Source organism: Amaranthus tricolor, chromosome 4 (assembly GCF_026212465.1).
Source record: "Amaranthus tricolor cultivar Red isolate AtriRed21 chromosome 4, ASM2621246v1, whole genome shotgun sequence".
In the NCBI taxonomy this organism is placed as follows: domain Eukaryota; kingdom Viridiplantae; phylum Streptophyta; class Magnoliopsida; order Caryophyllales; family Amaranthaceae; genus Amaranthus; species Amaranthus tricolor.
The window spans coordinates 23279962-23302062 of NC_080050.1; the positions used below are offsets into that span (position 1 = coordinate 23279962).

The 22101-nt window shown below is 31.7% G+C and overlaps 1 protein-coding gene across 1 annotated transcript; it reads right to left on the reverse strand.

Moving 5' to 3' along the window:
• Nucleotides 1-4842: 4842 nt before the first annotated feature.
• Nucleotides 4843-6038, reverse strand: LOC130811552 (histone H3.3). Its single transcript, XM_057677883.1, has 5 exons — nt 5919-6038; nt 5732-5840; nt 5505-5581; nt 5321-5411; nt 4843-5212 (listed from the first exon to the last, which is right to left on the reverse strand). Exons 2-5 carry the CDS (start codon nt 5801-5803, stop codon nt 5042-5044), a joined length of 411 nt encoding a protein of 136 aa, XP_057533866.1. The 5' UTR covers nt 5804-5840; nt 5919-6038; the 3' UTR covers nt 4843-5041.
• Between the last annotated feature and the right edge of the window lie 16063 nt (nt 6039-22101).

Consider the following 22101-nt stretch of genomic DNA (forward strand, 5'->3'; position numbering starts at 1 on the left):
GAGTACAAAATTTAAAAAATATTATTATTTTCAAAGGTAAAAAATAATTATAAAATGATGAAGAAGAACAAATAGAAAAATTAATCTTCTTATTTTGAGGTAAATATTTACCCTGGTAGAATAGAAAGGAAATATTTACTTCTTTCTCCCTAGAATTAGGTTAATGATCTTTCTTTTTGTTCATTTTCCTCATACCATTATATTTTTGAAAAAATTACCTAGAATAATCCAACATTTTCATGATTTTCCTACAATAATCTCACTTATTAATTAACCATGAATAATCCTAACTTTAGGGGTATTTTCCAACAGTGAACTTGGGTAATCCAATGAGTTCCTAGAGTAGGTAATTCACCAAAATGGTAAACTGAAAATGAATTTAAAATTAGAGAAAAATTTTAAAAATTTACATAAAAAAATTCTAAATAATAAAAAATCATATAATTTTTTAAACATCTTTTAATATTTTTTTCGACATTTTATTTTAATTTATCATTTTTTAAAAAAAATAAAATTAGATATAGTAAGTCATCTGGTTATCGAGTTTACTCTATGAAAACACCCCTCAAAGTTGGGATTATTCATTATTAATCAATAGATGAGATTATTATAGGAAAATCATAAATAGGTTGAATTATTCTAGGTAATTTTTTCTATATTTTTTACCTTTCATTTTTCCTTTTAAATTTACCTTTACTTACTTTCATTTATTTCATTTGTATAGTTAGAAATTTATTTCTACCTTAAATATTTTCCCTCAATGCAAGCATACTCTAGACTATAAAAAATGATCACTTTAAAATTACAAGTCATCACTTCAATATAATATGTGTATATTGAACTAGTTTAATAGAGATAGTCGCACCATGAGACCATCTCATTTACAAATTTGTGTAACTATTAATGCATCATTATTCTTATATTTTTGAATGAACTCAAGGCACAAGCTCCTCTTGCCCCCTTATAGGGAGGTCGACCTCTGTATGTAAGGTCAGTATGTAAAATGCATAAAAATACTATTAGAATTAGGAAAATAAAAATCAGTATTTTTATAAAGATTTTTATTTTAGAAAACTAGTAGCTGGTTAAAAGATGAATATTACTTCCTCTGTTCCATGATACTCGCTACATTTTCTATTTTTGGCAATTTCATATTACTTGCTACATTTTTATTTTTAGTAATAAAACAATCATTTAAAGTTCTACCTACCCCTATTTTTAACCTACTCTATACCTCATTAACTTTTATACCCACCATTATTTAATCTTTATCTATTCCCAACTAAAATTCATATTCCCTCCATATTCAACCCACCTAATCTTCCATTCAACCCATCGTCCCAATTCACACATTCTCCCATTTAAACTCACCTTCCCAACTCCCTCAAATACAGGGTGAGTTTGTTTTGATCCGTCAGATGCAAAATGTGTTGATCCCTACCGTTCATTTTGATTTTGATTATCCCTTTGATTTGGTTTTAATTAGATAATCATGATCTGATTTTACTACTTCCTCTAATCTGTTTTCCATTTATGATAATCTTGCATGTTGTTTTGATGTTGATTATATTCTGATTTTGATCTGCTTTGTTGTAGTTTTATGTTATGTTGTTTTGATCCGATTTTGGTTTTGATTATGTACTTATTTTGATTATCCTTTTGATCTGCTTTTAATCCGATTATCATGATATTATTTTGATTATTTTCTGACCTATTTTCCATTTATGATAATCTTGCATGTTGTTTTGATTTTGATTATGTTCTGATTTTTACTATTCTTTTGAGGCTTGCATGTTGTTAAGTTTGTTTATTGATTTTGATCTGTTTTGTTGTAGTTTTATGTTATGTCACACTCATGTAAATGTTTCTGTTTTGATCTGATTTTGATTATCTTACATTCATGTAAATGGTTCTATTTTTAGTACTGATTTTGGTTCTATGTAGTTCTGATTTTGGTATATTACTTCCTCTATTCTGTTTTTGTTTCTACATAAGATTACGTTGCATGGTTGCCTTTAGAGATGGGCACAAAGGAAAAATCGCTCGACTCATTAACTGATGTCCAAAGAGAATGTATCAAATATGAAAATATCTTTGGTTCGTGGTATGATCATTATTATCTGAATTGTGGGGAATGAACTTCTCTTGATAGTCTTGAACAAGAACCCCCATCTTGGTACTACGGTTTACCAGATGATGAGGATTATGCATTATTTGAGAAGGTGGAACCTAAACCAAAACGGTCACGCAAGACGACAATCCGTGGTCTTCACACATGAGCATTTTAACTTTTACTGAATTATTTATGTTGGTGTTTATGCTGATGAAAAATGTTGTCTTGTTGGCTATGTTGTATTTTGTGTCCCATACTTATCTGCTTTCTCAATGATGATTGTTATTTGTCTAATGAAATGTGTATATTGTAATGTGTTTCATTGCCACCTTAGATTACTTGACATGAGCATGAGATATTAACATATTTATAACTTGTTATCTGATGTTGTTTCATTACCACACCAATTTCTTGGTATGAGGCTGAAACTTAATAAAGTTACTGATTTGGCAGTGGTTAATGTGTCTTGTCTCAATGTCGTTTAAAGCACTAAGATGAGGCTGGAATACTTACATTTGTACAATTTCAAATGATGTTAAACCTTAATTTTGAGAGTTAAATAAACGTACACAAGTGAAACTTGGATTGATGAATGATGTTTAACTTGATTAGATTTTTGTGTGTAATAACCACCTCAATGACTTAATGGAGAGGTGTGCATAAGTTGTTAGTTACAAAATGTTGTCTTAAATGTTCTTTCCTTTACAAAATGTTGATCCATGTCTACATAATATTGTAATGATTTACAAAATGTCTACTTTACTAAAGTTAGACAACCCTTGTGATCCAAAAATATAAGGGTGTTAATCTATTTCTACATATTGATAATTAATTTCAATCATCTTGTGGAAGATCATTGAGATTTATTATACCATGAGATAAAAATTGACTTGCTGCATCTATAAGTTCTGGAGGAACTTCTAATTATCTTGGCAACATACCCAACCTGTCCAATCTTTGTTTTCCAATGTGTGTATTCTTGTAATTATTACAACCTCTAGCTTTTAACACCTCTGGCATGCATAGTTGATATTGTACCCATGTGTAGTTCAAAATTTTTGGTTCAAAAGTGTCATATACATCATTGACCGCCTTGATCAAATCTTTGAGGTCTTTCGGGAATGACTTGAATTGAATTGATTATTGTAGTGCACTAAACAAACTCAAATCTAAGATGTTCATATCTGGACTGGATGCCGGTTGACAAACTAGTCTTATGTTAGATCCATCTTTCTTAGCTTCTTCATTGAATGTTTGATCATTTGTTAAAATGTGGCTTGGCATTATCTTGTTGCATCCAAATATCTTTAACTCCATTTGCTGGCCATTTCAATATGATTGCTGATAGAACTTCATTGATTAGTTTATCTCGAATGACATCTCGTGTAACTTTTGTTATTGCTCTTAGCTGTGGTGTACCTGTTGGTCTGTTTTCTGACCTTCTTATTGCATAATAAGTCTCTGTGAATGAAAATTTTCCTATTTTTCTATCCCACAACACTTCTCCATTAGTACTAATTTGAGGTCTTGCAACAGTTGTTATAAAAATTACTTTACTTATGAAATTTTTGTTTTGCACACACCTGTATGGTTCTTTCTATTCCAAAGGGAATAAATAGTACCTTTGTGTTTCCCTATTCGTGTAGAACCATTTTTCATCTATGTGTACAACATTATACATCAAACTGAACTTTGGTGGGTTGTCTATAGTAAGTGGTATTATTTGGGATAGAATAAAGTTAAGTCTTCTTATTTTGTAGTCATGAGAAAGTTTTGGTTTAATTAAATTTGTATGTGTTCATCATTCTATAAACTTATGAATGCCCAATCTCCAATGCACTTGCCATTGCTCTAATTGTGGTCCTCTTTTCAATTGGAACAGCATTAAGCAGAGTCATATCAAAGACTCTTGGTTTCCTACCAATACTCCCCCTTTTTCTACTATTAACATCAACTACAATGCCATTTTGTATTGCTATTTTGGCTGATTCCCAAAGCCTTGCTACTGTCCACCTAGATGTGTTATGTTAAAATGCCATTGTTTTGATTATACCCCATGGCAAACGTCTATCTAATTCTTTAGACAAACAAGTTAATTGTTGTACAATTAACTTTCTGATCTGTGTTGGAAATTCCCTCTTATGACCTATTGATTGTTGCATTGAAATTTGTTATTTGGTTTGGTTGTGCTACTATTTCCTCCTGTGAGATTGATTGACTTTGGCTAATGGTATCATCTAAAGTCAAACTGACATCTATATTTTTATAATTTTCACTTGTGTACTCCTCATAAATACCTTAATATTAGGATTTATGACAGGATTTATGACTTCATCTTCTTGACCTTCGAACTTTTCATAAAAACAAACTAATACTTCTATGTGACTAATGAATTTCCTAAAAAAAATACATAAAAATTTTAAATTTCAAAATAAATTAATTCGTACCACTTACAGGAATTTAATCACCACACATACATATAATATACCCCTTCGTAATCGAAATTTCCTATGTTATTTATAACTGTTCCTAGAAAAAAAAAATACTTTGTGTGTCGATTATCATGCAATGTCAACCAAATAAGTACTTTATTTGGAAAATCTCATTTTCATATACTCGAGCAATGAAAAATGGCTCACAATAATTATATCAGCAGACAGGAACCCCAATAAACAACCATATCCGCAATAAATTTAAAAGACAGAAATCAATCGATTGAATCCTCAAAATGAGAAGAAAAACCATTCATCATTAATTCAAAACAGATCATCAAGGAACTCTAATTATAACATCCTTGTGAAAAAATAAACCCAAAAAGTATCCAATGTAGTAGTAAAAGTAGGTATGGCCGTATAGGTATATACACCACTTACAAAACCGTCTAAAATTCAAGCAACTAAAAACCATTCCTTCCTGTTTCAAATCTTCTTAAGCACGTTCACCGCGAATGCGACGAGCTAATTGAATATCCTTAGGCATGATAGTCACCCTCTTAGCATGGATGGCACACAAGTTAGTGTCTTCAAATAGACCCACCAGGTATGCCTCTGCTGCCTCCTGTAGTGCCAAAACTGCGTGGCTCTGGAATCTCAAATCAGTCTGTGAATTACAACACCAACACCAATCATCAGAAACACCGCCGATTGAAATAAACTAACATCACTCAATCAATAATGAAAATAGAGGAAAGAGGAATGGAATGTTTACCTTAAAATCTTGAGCGATTTCACGGACAAGACGCTGGAAGGGGAGTTTACGTATAAGAAGCTCTGTACTCTTCTGGTATTTGCGGATTTCACTGATAACAAATTTAATTACCAATGAGATATCAGTGCTATAACAATTATGGATTGCAAAATAGGGGTAAAAAAAGGATGAATTGGAAATTCACCGAAGAGCGACAGTTCCAGGACGGTAACGATGAGGCTTTTTGACTCCACCGGTAGTTGGAGCAGATTTTCTTGCAGCCTTAATAAAATTAAAAACTTACACAAATCAGATTCAAATACCAGAAATTATCGAGTAAAATTGAAAATAACTATCGAAAATGAAAGAAACTGAATTTAAATCCAAATTTCAGAATTGATTAAATGGAGGAAACCCTAGAATGATAATCACCTTAGTTGCGAGCTGCTTCCTTGGAGCCTTACCACCAGTAGATTTACGAGCAGTTTGCTTAGTACGAGCCATTTCGATTCAAATTCAACTCAAATTGCAACAAAAAGAACTGCGCAAAAAATCCAATAATCGCAAAGTCACTCAAATAAATAAGTGAAAACACCTTGAAATGTGGAAGAGATCGTACCTGGAGAGGAAATTAGGGATTGGAAACGATAAGAGGGAAAATATTGGAATGTGTTAACTGTAAATTTTTTATATTTAGAAATTATTTATAGTAGAGGGATAAATAGAGATTGGTTTTTAATTAGAAATGAAAGGGTAGGAGGAGGCACACGTCATGTGATGCCTGCATCTTTTGACACGTCCGAGTATGTATGATAAAGATACTCTGTTCTGATTGGTTGATTTTATAGGTCACGGATCACCGAAGCTTGAGTTTCGTGTGATATTTGCAAATTAATTAAAATTTTTAAAATTTTTACTCTATTTTGATTAATTTAATACATTATGATCTGATTTAATTAAGTACGGCTTGTCTAACCTATTCGGCTATGCCATAAGGCATAAGTTTAGTGAGTATTAATTACCTTTATTTATCAACTTTATTCAAGGATTCTTCTATTTATTCTTTAGAAGTATTTTTTACTTACTTTAATTAATTTATTATACGAAATCATTATTCCCAAAAGCATTATTTATTTGAATAAAGTAAATTCATAAAAGAATTTAATGCTCTTGATGCCTTGATGGCATAGGTTAAAAAAACTCAATTAAGTATAATATGAAATAAATTGATCTAATTAGGCCTAGTTTAATATAATTTGATCTAGTAAAATCTAAAATTTACTGTGTTTAAATTAAAGTTATTATTAAAATTTTTTTGACAATTAATTAGTTTTTATATATTAATTTTCAAAAAAAAATACATTAATGTATAGGGCAAAAAGCCTCTCATTGATAAGGACCTTCACCCTAACAAGTTTGAATTATTGAAATAGATACAATAAATTATTAAAGAAAAGCACGGAACAAGACGAAAATCAACTTATTTTTAAAAGTAAGCGTCTAATTTTCAAACCTAAGGTTTGTTTCTATTCGTAATTAGTAACTGCGAACAAGTGCTTAATTTTTTTGAAAGGCAAAGAAATTGTTCGCAGTTAGTAACTGCGAACAGGACTGTTGATTTTTTGACCTTGTTCGCAATTAATAATTGGGAACAATTTCTTTGTCTTTTTAAAAAATTAAGCACCTGTTCACAGAACTAAACCTCAGGTTTGGGAATTAGACGCTTATTTTTAGAAATAAGTTCATTTTCGTCTTATTTTCGTGCTTTTTTTTTAACAATTTATCTTATCTATTTCATTTTTTCAAGAAGTTTTACAATAAATTCTTTAAGAAAAAAAACCTAAACATGGTGGACTAACTTTATCACTTTAGGCCCAAACACTACTTAAGAATCATCTCTAATTAGACCTAGACGTAATACAAGCCCAATAGCAAAACGACCCATATGAAACTACCAAGAAACCCTACAGCAACCCTGGTTTCAACCTCGACTAGCCACTGCCCACCCATTGCTCTAACTAGCACTTCAACACACACGTTTCAACTACTTCGGGGAAGAGCACCACACACTAGCACAGTCGACACTAGCAAAACTGCAACAATGGAGCGAGTTTGGTTAATTTGTTGAGTATTTAGAACATGTAGGACACTATCCAAAGGCTTAAGTCATGTGCTAAGGCATAGACTAAGTAAAGACATAAGAACGAAGCAAAAATAAGGTTGCTCGAGCTCTTGCTCGTTCGAGCATAGGTGTGCTCCTTCGAGCACTATGATGCTCGTTCGAGCATGCCTTGTTTCGTCAGAAAGTTTGTTCTAAAACCTTATGTTTGATGTTTTAGTGTTTTGATCGTTCAAGCACTTAAATTCGCGTTAAAAAGTTTCTAGAAGTTGATTTGGCTTATGCTCGTTCGAGCACCCTAGAACAGTGAATCTGTTCGTGAATCAAAACTTTGTTTCATGGAGTATCGGGTTGCTATGAACAAATGTGTTACGTCATAATTAACTGATAATCATCAGTTATTATTGATGTATGGTTTTGGATGAATCCGTGTCATTTCAACTCTATAAATAAAAGTAAGTGCATGGGAATCATTTACATCTTGGAATATTAATTTATGTCTCATCTTTCTCTCAATCTCTTGAAACTTAAAAGAGAGTAATTAACTCTTTTTATTTTTTCTGTTTTTAATCTATACATAGACACATAATCATTTAGTTCAATCGGTTTGTACTAATCGGTTGATGTGATTGATTGTATCTCATTGTGAATTTCCATTCTCATAACCCAAGTACCTTTGTGGGGAAATATCACAATAGGAAAGCTTGTAGTTTCCTTCAATCTATATCAAGATTTCCGAATGACGTTTATCGTTGCAAACATATCTTTTCGATATTTATCAATTTTATGAATCCGCAAAGATATTTTGGGATAATTAGAAGAAAAATTTTTAAGTCGGAAGATGCAAGTTCTAAGATGTTTTTTGTTAGTAATTTTAATAATTACAAAATTTTGGAAAACCGTCCGGTGATGAATCAATTCCATGAATTACAGCGCCTATATAATAACATGAAAGTGCATGACATAACCATGGATGAAATTTACATAGTTTCAAGTATCATAGACAATTTGCCAAACACTTGCAGGGATGTTAAACATACCCTCAAACATAAAAAGGAAGAGATTACTCTCTCGGAATTCGCTCAACATCTTCAAGTTGAAACAATTTTAAGAGAACTTGAAATTTCAAAGGGAACCATCAACATTGTGATAGATGATGAAAAGGCTTCAACAAGTGGAGACAAGAGGAAGAAACCACAAAATCCCAAAGGAAAAGGCAAGAAAAATGTTAATGATAATGCTTATTGGGAATGTAAAAAGCCCAGACATCGCAAGAAAAATTGCTTCGTGTTTACAAATAAATTAAAGAATATGAAGGGTAATGCTTCTACAAGCAAACACCCTCCTACTAAAGGTAATCTTGCAATATTGGATGTAAATTCTGGTTTGAATTTATCTTCCATGGAGTCTAATGTGAATATTGTGCAGGATGATGACATGTCTTGGTGGATCAATTCGGAGGCCTCGAGACATGTGTGCAAGAGTAAACATTGGTTCAAAACTTACACAATGTTGTGGATGGAGAGAATCTCTACATGGGAGATAATTCATCAATCGAAGTCCATGACAAAGGACAAGTGGAACTCTTGTTTACATCGGGAAATACTTTAGTCCTTAGGGATGTATACTTTGCTCCCAATATTAGTAGGAGTCTTATTTTTGGTCCCATCTTGAATCGATTAGATATAAAATTGTGTTTGAAGCCGATAGATGTATAATATCTAAGTGTAACTTGTTTGTAGGTCATGCTTATTTATGTTGTAATTTGTTTAAACTTTCTTTAAATTGTAATCTTAAAAACATGATATGTAATATATGTGTGATGATTTACATTATTTATGGCATCTTAGATTAACACATGTTAACTTTGATAAAGTTTCTTTTATGTCTAAGTATGAGTTAATTCCTTTATGTGAACAAAAATCTAGAAATTGCAAAACGCGCATGCTTAATAAGATCACAAGAACGCCTTTCAAAAGTGTTTAAAGAAAATCTGAAATTTTAGAACTTATACATAGTGATCTTGGTGACTTTCATTGTACACCATCATTAGGAAATAAAAGATATGTAATTACTTTATTGATGATTATTCAAGATTTTGTTATGTTAATCTTTTGCATTCAAAAGATGAGACACTTAACTCTTTCAAAGTTTATAAGATTGAAGTTGCACTTCAAATTAATGGTAAACTTAAGAGATTAAGAACCGACAAAGGAGGAGAATACTATGATCCTCATTATTTCCAATCAATGAAAATTATACATGAAACAACCGCCGATTACGCACCACTATCGAATGGTGTGGTGGAAAGGAAGAACCGAACTCTTCAAGAAATGGTTAATTCCATGTTGCATTACTCAAACTTGAGTGATGGATTTTAGAAAGACGCAATGTTGACCACATGTCATATTCTAAACCGGGTTCCATCAAGAAGCAATAAGAAAACCCCTTATGAATTACGGTACAAAAAGAAACCAAACTTAAGTTATCTTAAAGTTTGGGGGTATAAGGCTATCGTAAGGGTACCCGAACAAAAGAGAAAGAAACTCGGTGAACGAGGTCTTGAACGCATCTTTATAGGTTATGCCAATCAAAGCAAAGCCTATAGGTTCTATGTTATAGAACAAAATGAATATATATCGATCCATTCGATAATTGAGTCTAGAGATGCAATATTTTATGAGAATAGATTCTCATCAATTGGTAGACAAAGAAATCTACACATAAGTACTGATAACAATGTTAAACTTGAAAATATTCAACAAGAAAATCCACATGAAGATGATGTTGATGAAAATCAAAAAATTGTCTTACAAGATACTCCCTTGAATGAGGATGATATCCCTAGAAGGAGTAAAAGACAAACAAAAAAAACTTACGGTCCCGACTTTCATGTATATCTAGTAGAAGGTACTAGAAATGACATTCATTCTAGTATTCCATATTTACTAAATGTGGAAGGAGACCCATTGTCGTATAGCAATGCTATGGCATCACAAGATAGTTCCTTTTGGAAGGAAGCTATTAATGATAAAATGGATTCCACCATGGGAAATACTAAGTGGGTATTAGTTGATTTACCTCCGTCTTGTAAACTAATTGGTTGCAAGTGGATCTTTCAAAAGACGATGAGAATTAATGGTACTATTGATAAGTTTAAGGCCTGTTAAGTGGCACAAGGCTTTCGACAAAAGCATGGTATCGATCATTTCGATACATATGCAGCAGTTACAAGAACAACCACCATTAAGTTGATGATAGTGTTAGCTTCGATTCATAATCTAGTGATTCATCAAATGGACGTGAAAACCGCCTTTTTGTATGAAGAATTAGATAAAGAAGTTCATATGAAGCAACCCGAAGGGTTTGTTTTAAAAGGACACGAAAACAAGGTTTGTAAACTTGTAAAGTCATTATACGGACTAAAACAAGCATCGAAACAATGGCATCAAAATTTTGATGAGACGGTTTTGTCCTTTGAATTTAAATTGAATCAAGTCGATAAATACGTTTATAGTAAATTCGATGGGCAAGGCAACGGAGTCATTATATGCCTCTATATTGATGATATGCTTATATTTGGTACTGATTTAGTACGGGTTCAAGAAACAAAATAGTTTTTGTCAAGTTCATTCCAAATGAAGGACATGGGGGAGGCCGATGTGATCTTAGGAATCAAAATCATAAGAGATGGCAATGGAATCAAGTTAAGTCAAGCTCATTACATTAAGAAAGTACTTAAAAGATTCAACATATTTGATACAACTCTGATCTGAACCCCTATGGATCAACATGTCAAACTTTTTTGACATGATAAGGAACCAATTTTGCGATTAGCGTATTCAAAGGTTATTCGATCTCTAATGTATGCAATGACTTTTACGAGACGTGATATTGCCTTTGTAGTGGCAAAGTTAAGTAGGTTTACAAGTAATCTAGGACCGCATCATTTGAAAGCGGTTAGAAGAGGATTAAAATATGTTGGCTACATTTTATCTTTATTTTTACCCCTAAAAGTGGCTTGTTTAGCGTAAGGAAACTACATGTTATCGCATTAGTTTATTGGATTTTACGCTTGTTTTGTTGCTTTGGTAATTTATTTCATTTCAAGATCTAATCATCTACACCAAGCACAAACTAGCCCTTTGGTTCCATACATTGCTCACCTAAACACCGAGGGCTCAAAGAAGTGAAACATCATGAGCCAAGCCACAAGAAATAGCCAAAAAGAAGCCAAAATAGATCCACTCGACCAAAATAGGCTCGAGCAAAGGTGGCTCGAGCAGCATTGGTCGAGTTAGAAGCTAAGATTTACACATTTGACGCTCGCTCGACCAGTCGAGCAAGTTGGCTCGGGTCGAGCGAAATGCATTCACATTTTCAGAAGCTTCTGATCAACGGCAGGATTTAATTCAGGAGCACAGTACATCCGCTCGACTGGTCGAGCACAATGGCTCGGGTCGAGCGGAGCAAAATTTTTACATTCTGTCCAATTTTTGAAGTTTCTGATGTTAAACCTGAAGGTGGCTCGACTGATCGAGCGAGATTCGCTCAGATCGAGCGAAATGGGCGGCAACAACATGTGCAATCTTTTTAAAGCATCATTCGAGGTCAAATTATATTTGTTGCTTCTATTGCTGCTGCCAAGACTGCCAGCCACCCTACCCTATCCACTAGGGGTGGCACCCCCATCCTACAACGTAAGGGTGGTGAAGCAATCATAAAACCACCACCCCCCCCCCCCCCCCCACTTATTTTTGAAGCCTATAAATAGAGAAGAGGAAAAGGGAGCTATAATCTCAGTTTTTCACCTTTCATCTTGAGTAATTTTTATGTATTCTTCATAGTTTTGCTTTCATTTCAATTAAGAATTAGTGTTAGCATAATTTCTCTTTCAATTCAATCTAGTATTTTCACTTTCCAAATACAATCTTTACTTCATCCTTTATTGTACTGTTTTGCAACTTGGAATTCTTCAACCATTGATGTACTATTATTGAAGCTTTTGGAAGGTATTACTTTGAATTATCAATTCATCTTGTTCATCCTTAGATTAAGCTCAAAAGAGTAACTTCTATCCTTGCTTATATTGTTTTCAATTCATGTCACTTAGTTTCCTTGATTGTTTGCTTTAGTTTCATATATTCATTCTTGTAGTTCTTCAACTTATATTGCTTTCATCTCTTTAGGATACTCTAGCTTAATTTATTCATCTATGATTCTTGACTTGTTGCATTCTACAATTTCAATGAGTATTAGTGAGTAGTTTGTTTTGGCTTAGGCTAGGCATCATCGCCATGTATGTAGTTTGAATTTCTTTCTTTAATTTTGGCTTGGTTGTGTTGTTTATGGTTTAAGATGGATTTTTCTATCATGTTTTAGTGTCGTTGAATTGAGGGAGAGAGTCAATTTTTAATGATAATCTATGCTTAAAAGTTAAGACATCTCTATGAGAATAGGTAGATGCTTTGATTGGAAATGTTGAATGTGTGCTTAATGTCTTAAATTATGCTTTGCTCCATGAGAATAGGTAGTTGAGTATATTTAGGAAGCTTTTGTTGCTCGAGAGAGAACATTAGTACTCATGATACGTTCTTCCCCATAACAAAATATCCATGACCTTAGGTTAACGTTTAGTAAACATTACTTTGGTGAGAAAGCCTAGCCTATGCCTCTTAGTTTATTGATCATTTTACCACTGCCTATATCACCGTTGGCAATTCATACGGATTGCAGGACGACATTGGCGAAGGCTTATAGTCAAGTGTATAACGGCATTGAATAGATATGAACACGACCATTATAATGTGTCAAAGAAATGACGTTGTGTTATTTTTTTATGTGTACTTCATCTTCAAATGGTCAATGGTTCTATATGATTCAAATCTGCAAGGATATCATTATAACACGATCGTTTGTCAAGTATGTTATATTAGATGTTAATTCAATCCGCAGGGACATTAACATTGATGCATAGAATGTGATTTTAAGATTAGTTTTTGAGAAAGAGAAAGAAAGTCCTAAAAGCTCTAAATGGGGGAGGATTGTTGAGTATTTAGAGCATGTAGGACACTATCCAAAGGCTTAAGGCATGTACTAAGGCATAGACTAAGCAATGACATAACAATGAAGCAAAAACAAGGCTACTGGAGCTCTTGCTTGTTCAAGCATAGGTGTGCTCGTTCAAACATGTCTTGTTTCGTCAAACAGTTTGTTCTAAAACCTTCTATTTGATGTTTTGGTGTTTTGCTCGTTCGAACACTTAGGAATTTTTGCATCAAAAAGTTTCCGGAAGTTGATTTGGCTTATGCTCGTTCGAGCACCTCAAAACAGTGCTTTTGTTCGTGAATCAAAACTTATTTCATGGAGTATTGTTTTGTTATGAACAAATGTTTTACGTCATAATTAAATGATAATCATCAACTATTATTGATGTATGGTTTTGGATGAATACTTGTCACTTCAACTTTATAAATAAAGTAAGTGCATGGGAATCATTTACATCTTGGAATATTAATTTTTGTCTCATCTTTCTCTCAATCTCTTGAAACTTAAAAGAGAGTAATTAACTCTTTTATTTTTTTTCTATTTTTAATCTCTACATAGACACATAATCATTTAGTTCATTCGGTTTGTACTAATCGGTTGATGTGATTGATTGTATCTCATATTGAATTTCTATTTGCATAGCTTAAGTACCTTTGTGGGGGAAATATCATAATAGGAAAGCTTATAGTTGTCTTCAATCTATATCAAGATTTCTGAGTGACGTTTATCGTTGCAGACATATCTTCTTACGGTGTTGTTTAATTCGTGGTTCATTCAAGCAAGGAGTCCATTGCCATACACAAAGGGGATACTACAAACATCATCTTGTATTTGTAGTTTCATTTCCGCATTATTATTTGTAATAATTTCTCCCCTAGAAGAATCCCAACGAGTTTTGAGTGCTTTGAATTAGCCGGAAAATCACTCCAAACACCTCCAAAACTCTACTAAAAAGGGGATAAAACGACTTCACTAAAGGTGCTGTTGCAAAACTAGACCACCCCCTCACAAGCACGCCCAACAAAATGCCTTTCGAGTGGAGGTAGCCTCATTTGATGGCGTTCCACCTTAGGATCAAACAATTGAAGGCGAAGTCGAGCAACTGAATCCCCATCCCGAGATGAATAGTGCTCGCCCTTCTAATATCTCCAACCACCACGAAAATCAATATAATTTTATATATAACTAGTTGTGGGGCTGTATGCTACCTAAAGTTATACTTTTGAATTTCATAATGCTATTTTATTTATAGACTTCTATTAACAATAATACAAATGAAAATATTAGAATGTCAATGTGCTGCAAAAGTGTGAAGGATTGAAAGGATGTAGGTGTATGGTAGGGTGTCCATCTGCAGTTGATGTGTCATTGGTGCAGATAGCAGTTGCGATAGTGGTGAATGAAAGCAGTAATTATATTATACATCTTGCATGAATCCATGTCTAATTACTTAGTAAGTAAATGTTTATGGTTTGTGTGTGTAGAAAATCATAATGCGAAAATAAAGATTAATTTGGGTTTTGAATACTTGGTTTGTATTAAATTATCAATGAGAGGAACACCTCTATTTATACAAAAGATTAAGACTAAAATAAGAAAACAAAATATTAACCTAAACAAAATAATAGGAATTAAAATAACCTTAATATCCTAAATATTAAAAAAGATTTTAACTTCCTAAAACATAATATTCTGAAATAATATTTTTATTTTATTGTCATATTTATTTTATTCTACTCTCTATTTTCCTACATTCCCCTCAAATTAGGTATCGGGATCACCGAACCAAACTCGCACAATAATTTTCAAGTCTTCGAATCCAATCGCCTTTAACAGAAAATCCGCTAGTTGATTTTTTGATTTAACAAAGATAATTTTGATAATCTGTTCTACAAAATTTTCATAATTGATTTTCAACTTTTCGAGTTTAGATTAAAGGTAAAGGAACAAATTGAGTTGGTTTATTTTATTATTTGAGTGAAGGTTAGAAAACTGATACGATTATGGGTTTAATGAAATGGGTTGGATAGGGATTTGGGTAAGGTTAGTGGAAAAAGGGGTATACGAAAAGTATTTTTCATATGCACCAATTTTATTCCTACCTCCTTTTTGTCTTTCTTCTCGGTTTTTTTATTTTCTTTGTTACCTGCTTCTTTCTCAACTTCTTTATGACATGTTGCCTTTATCTCACTTTCCTCCATTATTTTAAATGGGCTGCCATTGTAAGCTTCAGTGGCCACTACAACGGTGGTTGCCGGAGCTGCTCCAAAAATGCTCAAATTTATCTTGCCGACAGTGTCTCCTGTATTTCTCCCCCTCGCGACCTCACGCTGGATGGTTCATTCACGGGAGGTAGCAAAATTGGCCCGAGAAAGGTGTGAATCCAAGTCCACAATTCATGGGCAATAGTAGTATAGTCAAGAACAACATCGATAATGGTGGCGTCAAGACTCACAAGGATCCAGGAGATCACCAATTTATCATTTTGATTCAATTGTTGATCTTTGGTGGTAGGAGGGGCGACAATGATATAATTGAGTCGCCCTCGATCCTCAATTTCAGTTTGAGTTTCGTTACACCACTTTGTGTAATTGTTGAAATTTAATTTTTCAGAAATTTCTGGCTAAGTATGAATTTTTTTTGTTGTATTTTTGGATAAGTTGAACAAATGTTGTTCTATTTGAGCTATAAAAATCATAGTTTTGGTTTTGGTTTTGTTTTTGATTTGGTTTGGTTTGATTGGTTTTGTTTTGATTTGGTATTTTTTTGGATCAATTTTGATTGATTATGATCAATGATAAAATATCGATAGAACTTTTCCATCCAAAAAAACCTTACGGCTCTGATACCATGTAAAAAATCATAATGCGAAAATAAAAATTGATTTGGGTTTTGAATACTTGGTTTGTATTAAATTATCAATGAGAGGAACACCTCGATTTATACAAGAGATTAGGACTAAAATAAGAAAACAAAATATTAACCTAAACAAAATAATAGGAAATAAAATAACCTTAATATTCTAAATATTAAAAAAGATCTTAACTTCCTAAAATATAATATTATGAAATAATATCTTTATTTAATTCTCATATTTATTTAATTCTACTCTTTATTTTCCTATAGTGTGCTTTCACCAAAGCTTTAGCAAATGCCTTCTTGCCTGTTGGTGTTGTTACAATTGATGAGGAAATTGTTTTCGAGTGGCCGAAACCTACTTGTAAATGTAAGATACCATTCAAAAAAAGGAAAACAAGGTCTTGTGCTTGACAATATTAGTAACATATATAAACTATTATCTAAGTTAAATATAATTAATTAATATGTTTAACTTAATAAATATCACTATAAGTATACTAGTCTAAGTATAATTAATTAATGTGTTTATTCATCACTATAAATAACCTTTACAAAAATCTTCTTTCATTTACTTTTTCAACAATATAAATAACCTCTACAAGTTCTTTCTTCATAATACTTTTAAACAGAAGAACAGAAGAACAAAACTAAAGAACAAAACATTCAATACTCTAAAATTAATATTAAAACTTTGTTCATGTAACTCCACTCAGCAGAAGAACAGAAGAATGAAGCAATTTTGTTTACATTAGTGGCGTTTGTTAACATGCTTCATTATTGAATCTTGAGAGCTTTTAGAAATGGCAGATCGATAAATATAAGATCGTACATATGATAGGCTCGATGATGAATAAAAATATCAGCCTATATCACAGTTGAATTCAACAAATATCAGCCTGTAAATACACCAAATAATAACCAAATACAACATAACACTCATAAGCCTACTTGATTCCCTCACTACATTCAACAAATGGGTTTAACCTCTCTTATAGCTTTCATAGATAACGCCTATCAAATACAACAGCATTATACTCAAAAAAAAAAAAAAAAAAAAAATTCAATGAAAGAAAAATACGCAAAAGGTAATTAAATTAAATCCGATGCAATTCATTTAAAATTAAATGTGAAATACCTAATCACCAGCTATCAGGTCAAGATGTGGAGTAGCAATAACCTTCTCATGCAATTCCATATAAATGTTTAAAGCTTTGATCATTTGATCACCTTCTGTAGAAGTTAGATGCTGAATCTCAAATAGTGATGTCGTGATGGTAAAAAAAAAAAAAAGGGAAGGTTTTGAATGCAAGGTTGCTTCTTGCAGCAACAGAAATAATGACCTGAGCAGATCCCTTGTTATTTTCAATATGCAACAATGTGGTCTCGTTGAGGACTATTTGAAATGTGTGGTGCTGCGCAAAAAGAGGAACATAAAGTTCATAATCAAATATTTGACAAAAATCAAAAACATGCATCAGAATTCAGAAATGATGTTATTGTTGGATAAATGTACCTTTAAAGTTTAGGAACTCATCGTGGTTATCGTTGGGATTTTATTGGTTTGTTAATTCCATACTAATGCTTTCAACAACTATATTCTCATTCAAGGGGTGATTTAATATTATTAATTTATATTTATGCTCTTTGATTATGGTTGAAAAGTGCCTATATATAGTGGGTGTTTTATCCTTTTGGAGACACACAATGCAATTCTCAATTTCTCATCTATTTTTCTATTCACTTGTGCAAGAGTGTTTTTACTCCACAACTCAAGTAGTGAATGTATATTGCTTTTAGTGGGTGTGTTAATCTTAGGAAAGTCCCTTCTATTTACATTTGGGATAGTGGGGAAATAACTTTCTTAATGCAACGACAAGTTAGTGTCACATTATACATTTCCTTATCAAACACATGCTTAACACAATTCTAAACACATTTCTCATATACAAATGTTCTACATATTATTATTACTAGTGACATATGTTAATGGTTGTAGTCATAAGAAGATTTTGAGAAGACCTTCAATAGGCCTATATTTTCAACAATTTAAGAAAGTTATTTTTATTCTTCTTTGACTACTTCAATCTACTTTTTGACATTGGCAATATGGGGAGAAGAGATTACGTTTTCTTGATTTTACTCCATAAAACAAAAGAAGAAAATCAAAACCATATAATAATATCATTATTTTTCTAAACATTAATAGGAGATTAGGAGTAGTGTGTTGGGTGAATATGGGAACTCTTACTCAAAGTCGTGCTCTGTAGGATCAGATTAGGAGGGAGTTCAAATATTACATTATGGATTTCATGCTTTTGGAATGTGAATATCTTTCTCTTATTAATTATATAATCAAAAGAATTATTATTTTAGTTTTTGGAGACGCATACTGTGATACATATTTTGATCCTTAATTATTCTTTAATTATGAGGTTATAAGAGATGGCAAAGAAGGTACGTCCTACACTTATACATTTTTATAAGTTAATTTGAATAATATTAATTTGATATCAATTTACATTTTAAAGTGGGTATCAATCTTGGTGAATGTCATCACATACATGTAATTTGGTATTTTGATGAGTTTTCTTTTACATGTTATTTACTAAGTGGATATGCTTTATTTTGAAATTTAAATTATGAGTAATTGTTATTGATTTATGTTCTTGTGTGTCACCAAGTGATTTAATTTTTATTTTATGTTCATGATTATGTGATAGTATGATCATATTACATATGCATATTAAAATTGCATGTTAAAAAAAGTTTGATTATTTCATGTCTAATTTTTGTTAGTATGATTATGGTATTTTAACATGATGTTAGTATATGACTATTTGTTATAACTCATTTTTTATTTAGTTTATATGAAACTTGAAAACGACGATGTATTAGAGTTCGAACAATGTGTTTCAAACTCCAATATTGTCAAGATCGAGTGTATGAAGTTTAGTGACAAACAAATTACGCTATCAATGATATGAACGTTTGTAGGAGAAAGTAATGCAATAAAATGACACAAAGATTTAACGAGGTTCACCCAACTAAGGCTACGTCCTCTGGTGTGTAGTATCTCTTATATAACCAAAAAGGAGTTCAAAGAACTCTCAAATATGGAGAATTACAATAGAGAAGAGATATAGGCTAGTGTTTGGCTTGGGGTGTATTTTTGTGGATTGATTACAAAGTGAGTATGAGAGCTCTATATATAGTACTAGATACAAGAATATCAATAGCTCTCTTGAATACAATATTAATATAGGGTAATGAATAATATGAAATAATTTCAAGAACTTGAAAGGTCGAAAAACAGCATCCCATGCACATCAGAGGATCCGCTCGACCGGATCAGAGACCTCGCTCGGTCGAGCGAGAATCAGATGCTTTCTGGACCATTCTGTCTGACCGCTCGACCAGCCAATAAGGCTCACTCGGTCGAGCGGATAGGTCGAGCGACCATTCTGATTTCTCTGTTAGAATTCTAATCGAACATACATAAATCAAGTCCCTTCTTCTTCTTCATTAACCTTCATTAACACCCATAATTCCCATGAATACTCTACACATAATTACACCCATTTGGATTCCACAAACCAAGAGTCACACACATACATACTTCAATTGTGTACTCAAGTCACACTAATCACAACAAAACTTATGTGTCATGGAGTTATTTGAGTTTAAATATAGTTATTATTTTGAGTTTTAATAACTCTTTTATAAGTAAGATGTACTTGTCAAATTGTATTATTGTGTGTATTTTATTCCTATTAATTTTGTATCTAATTATATAGGCATTTGATATTATTTAAAATTAGTCAAAATAATCATGTTAGTAAAGTTTTAAAGTGAATGTGATTTACTACTTGATCATGTATTTGGAAGAGAGTAATGGTATTTTATTATATAATTATTATTATAATTAATTTTATGATGGGTGTTAATTTTTTTTAAGAGGGAAATAATTTGGTCATCTTTTGTGAGTGTTATGATGATATGATAATTAATCTATTCTTGTGACTTCTTATGAAGACTAATTAAATGGTGGATTACTATGGGTGTTAATTAGCTTATAACGACTAGTTTATAACGACTATATGGTAAATTGAATTTAGTTTTAATCATGTCATTATGTTGTAAGAGTTCATGAATATGAATAGTAGAGACTCATTAAAAATTGCTTGAGTATTTAATAACATAAATGTTGATTTATTTCTTGCTAACAACTAGAGTCGAAATTCCATATTCTAAGTGGATTATTAAGAAAATTGTTGTTATTGAAAGATAGTCATAAATTCACTAAGTTTGTTTTTATGAATTATGAGTAATCAACTTTGACTTTTGAGATGTCTTATATGTTATGTATGTGGGGGTTATAATTTGTATTATTTACTACTTGGGTAAATTTACATCATACTAATTATATTGGATTATAGTACCATTTTATGAGTTGATAAATTACTGTGCATAAGGTACAATGTTTATGACTAAATTAGTCTTGTAAGTGGTTAAATTCATGAAAAATGGCTTCTACTTACTTATTTTGGTGGTTAAGTGAAAAATGTGGATAATTATAAATCTGAAGTTGTCTTTTTCATAAATTAATTTATTGAGTAAAAATTTAATAATTAATAAGGTTTGAATTTTACTCATTATTAAGGGTAAAATTTGTGACAGACTTTTTATTCAAACAATTTATTTCTTGATAGTGGAATTTTGTAAACTTTATCTTGTCTTTGGAAGGAAAGCATTAAGTTTAGTAAGATTTTGAATATGTGGTTTAAAACTTTTATAGCTTGAATATGTATGAATCTTGATCAGTTATAAATGTATAGTAATTATTTAACTTTTCAATGTGATTCATAAAATTTGGAGTTGTATGCATTCTGGCTTGTGTGTTGTAAACAATGTAGAAACTTTTTGAAGATAAAAATGATAGTAAAACTAAGGATTAAAATTGTGAATTTTATACGTTAGTGATTATTATGAGATCTTAGATCTAAAAGTATATATGGTTAAACTCCATGAGTGTGGCGATATTATAAGTATTTCCCTTATCAAAAATAATATTTATTTGAGTATTTTTGTTGAAATTCTTTGAAGAGCATTTACAAAAGGTTATTAATTATTGTATTCTTAAACCTTTTTAAGTATGATGTTTCTTGTATTTCCCTAAAATATTATTAATAGAAGTATTTCTACTAACTTGGAAGGAGTTTTAGGAACTACTTTGGGTTTGAAGAACTTGTAAAACTTTTGGTAATTGATGAACACCTTTTTTATTTTGATCTTATGTTTGATTGAGTCACTAGTTTGTTATATGAATATATTTTACTATATTTGAAGAGTTGCAAGGTATTCATAATAGGTTGTGTGACTCATGTTGTTGTGTTGAACAAATATGGAAGGGACAAATATGGTTATTAAATTATGTATATGACTTGAAGGTGGGTGCCTAATTTAAGTTTAGGCTTTAAGTGTTCAAATTGTTTTGTAGATGCATGAGTTGTTCTTTTATGAGTTTGAAATACTTATGTACTTATTGTTTTGAATATCATGCTTAAGTCATGAGCATCATTACTTGAGGTAATTGTATGAATTTATTTGATGTTTTTTGTGAGATAAGTATGATATTGTGATATAAATTCCCGAATGAGAAAAAGTTCCTCTAGAAGGAAGTAAGAATAACATTCATTACCTTGTCAAAAGAACCGCGGTCCGGTCGCACGACTGGATGTTAAAAATTACTGTAAATTTTAAACGGTCGTCATTTCTC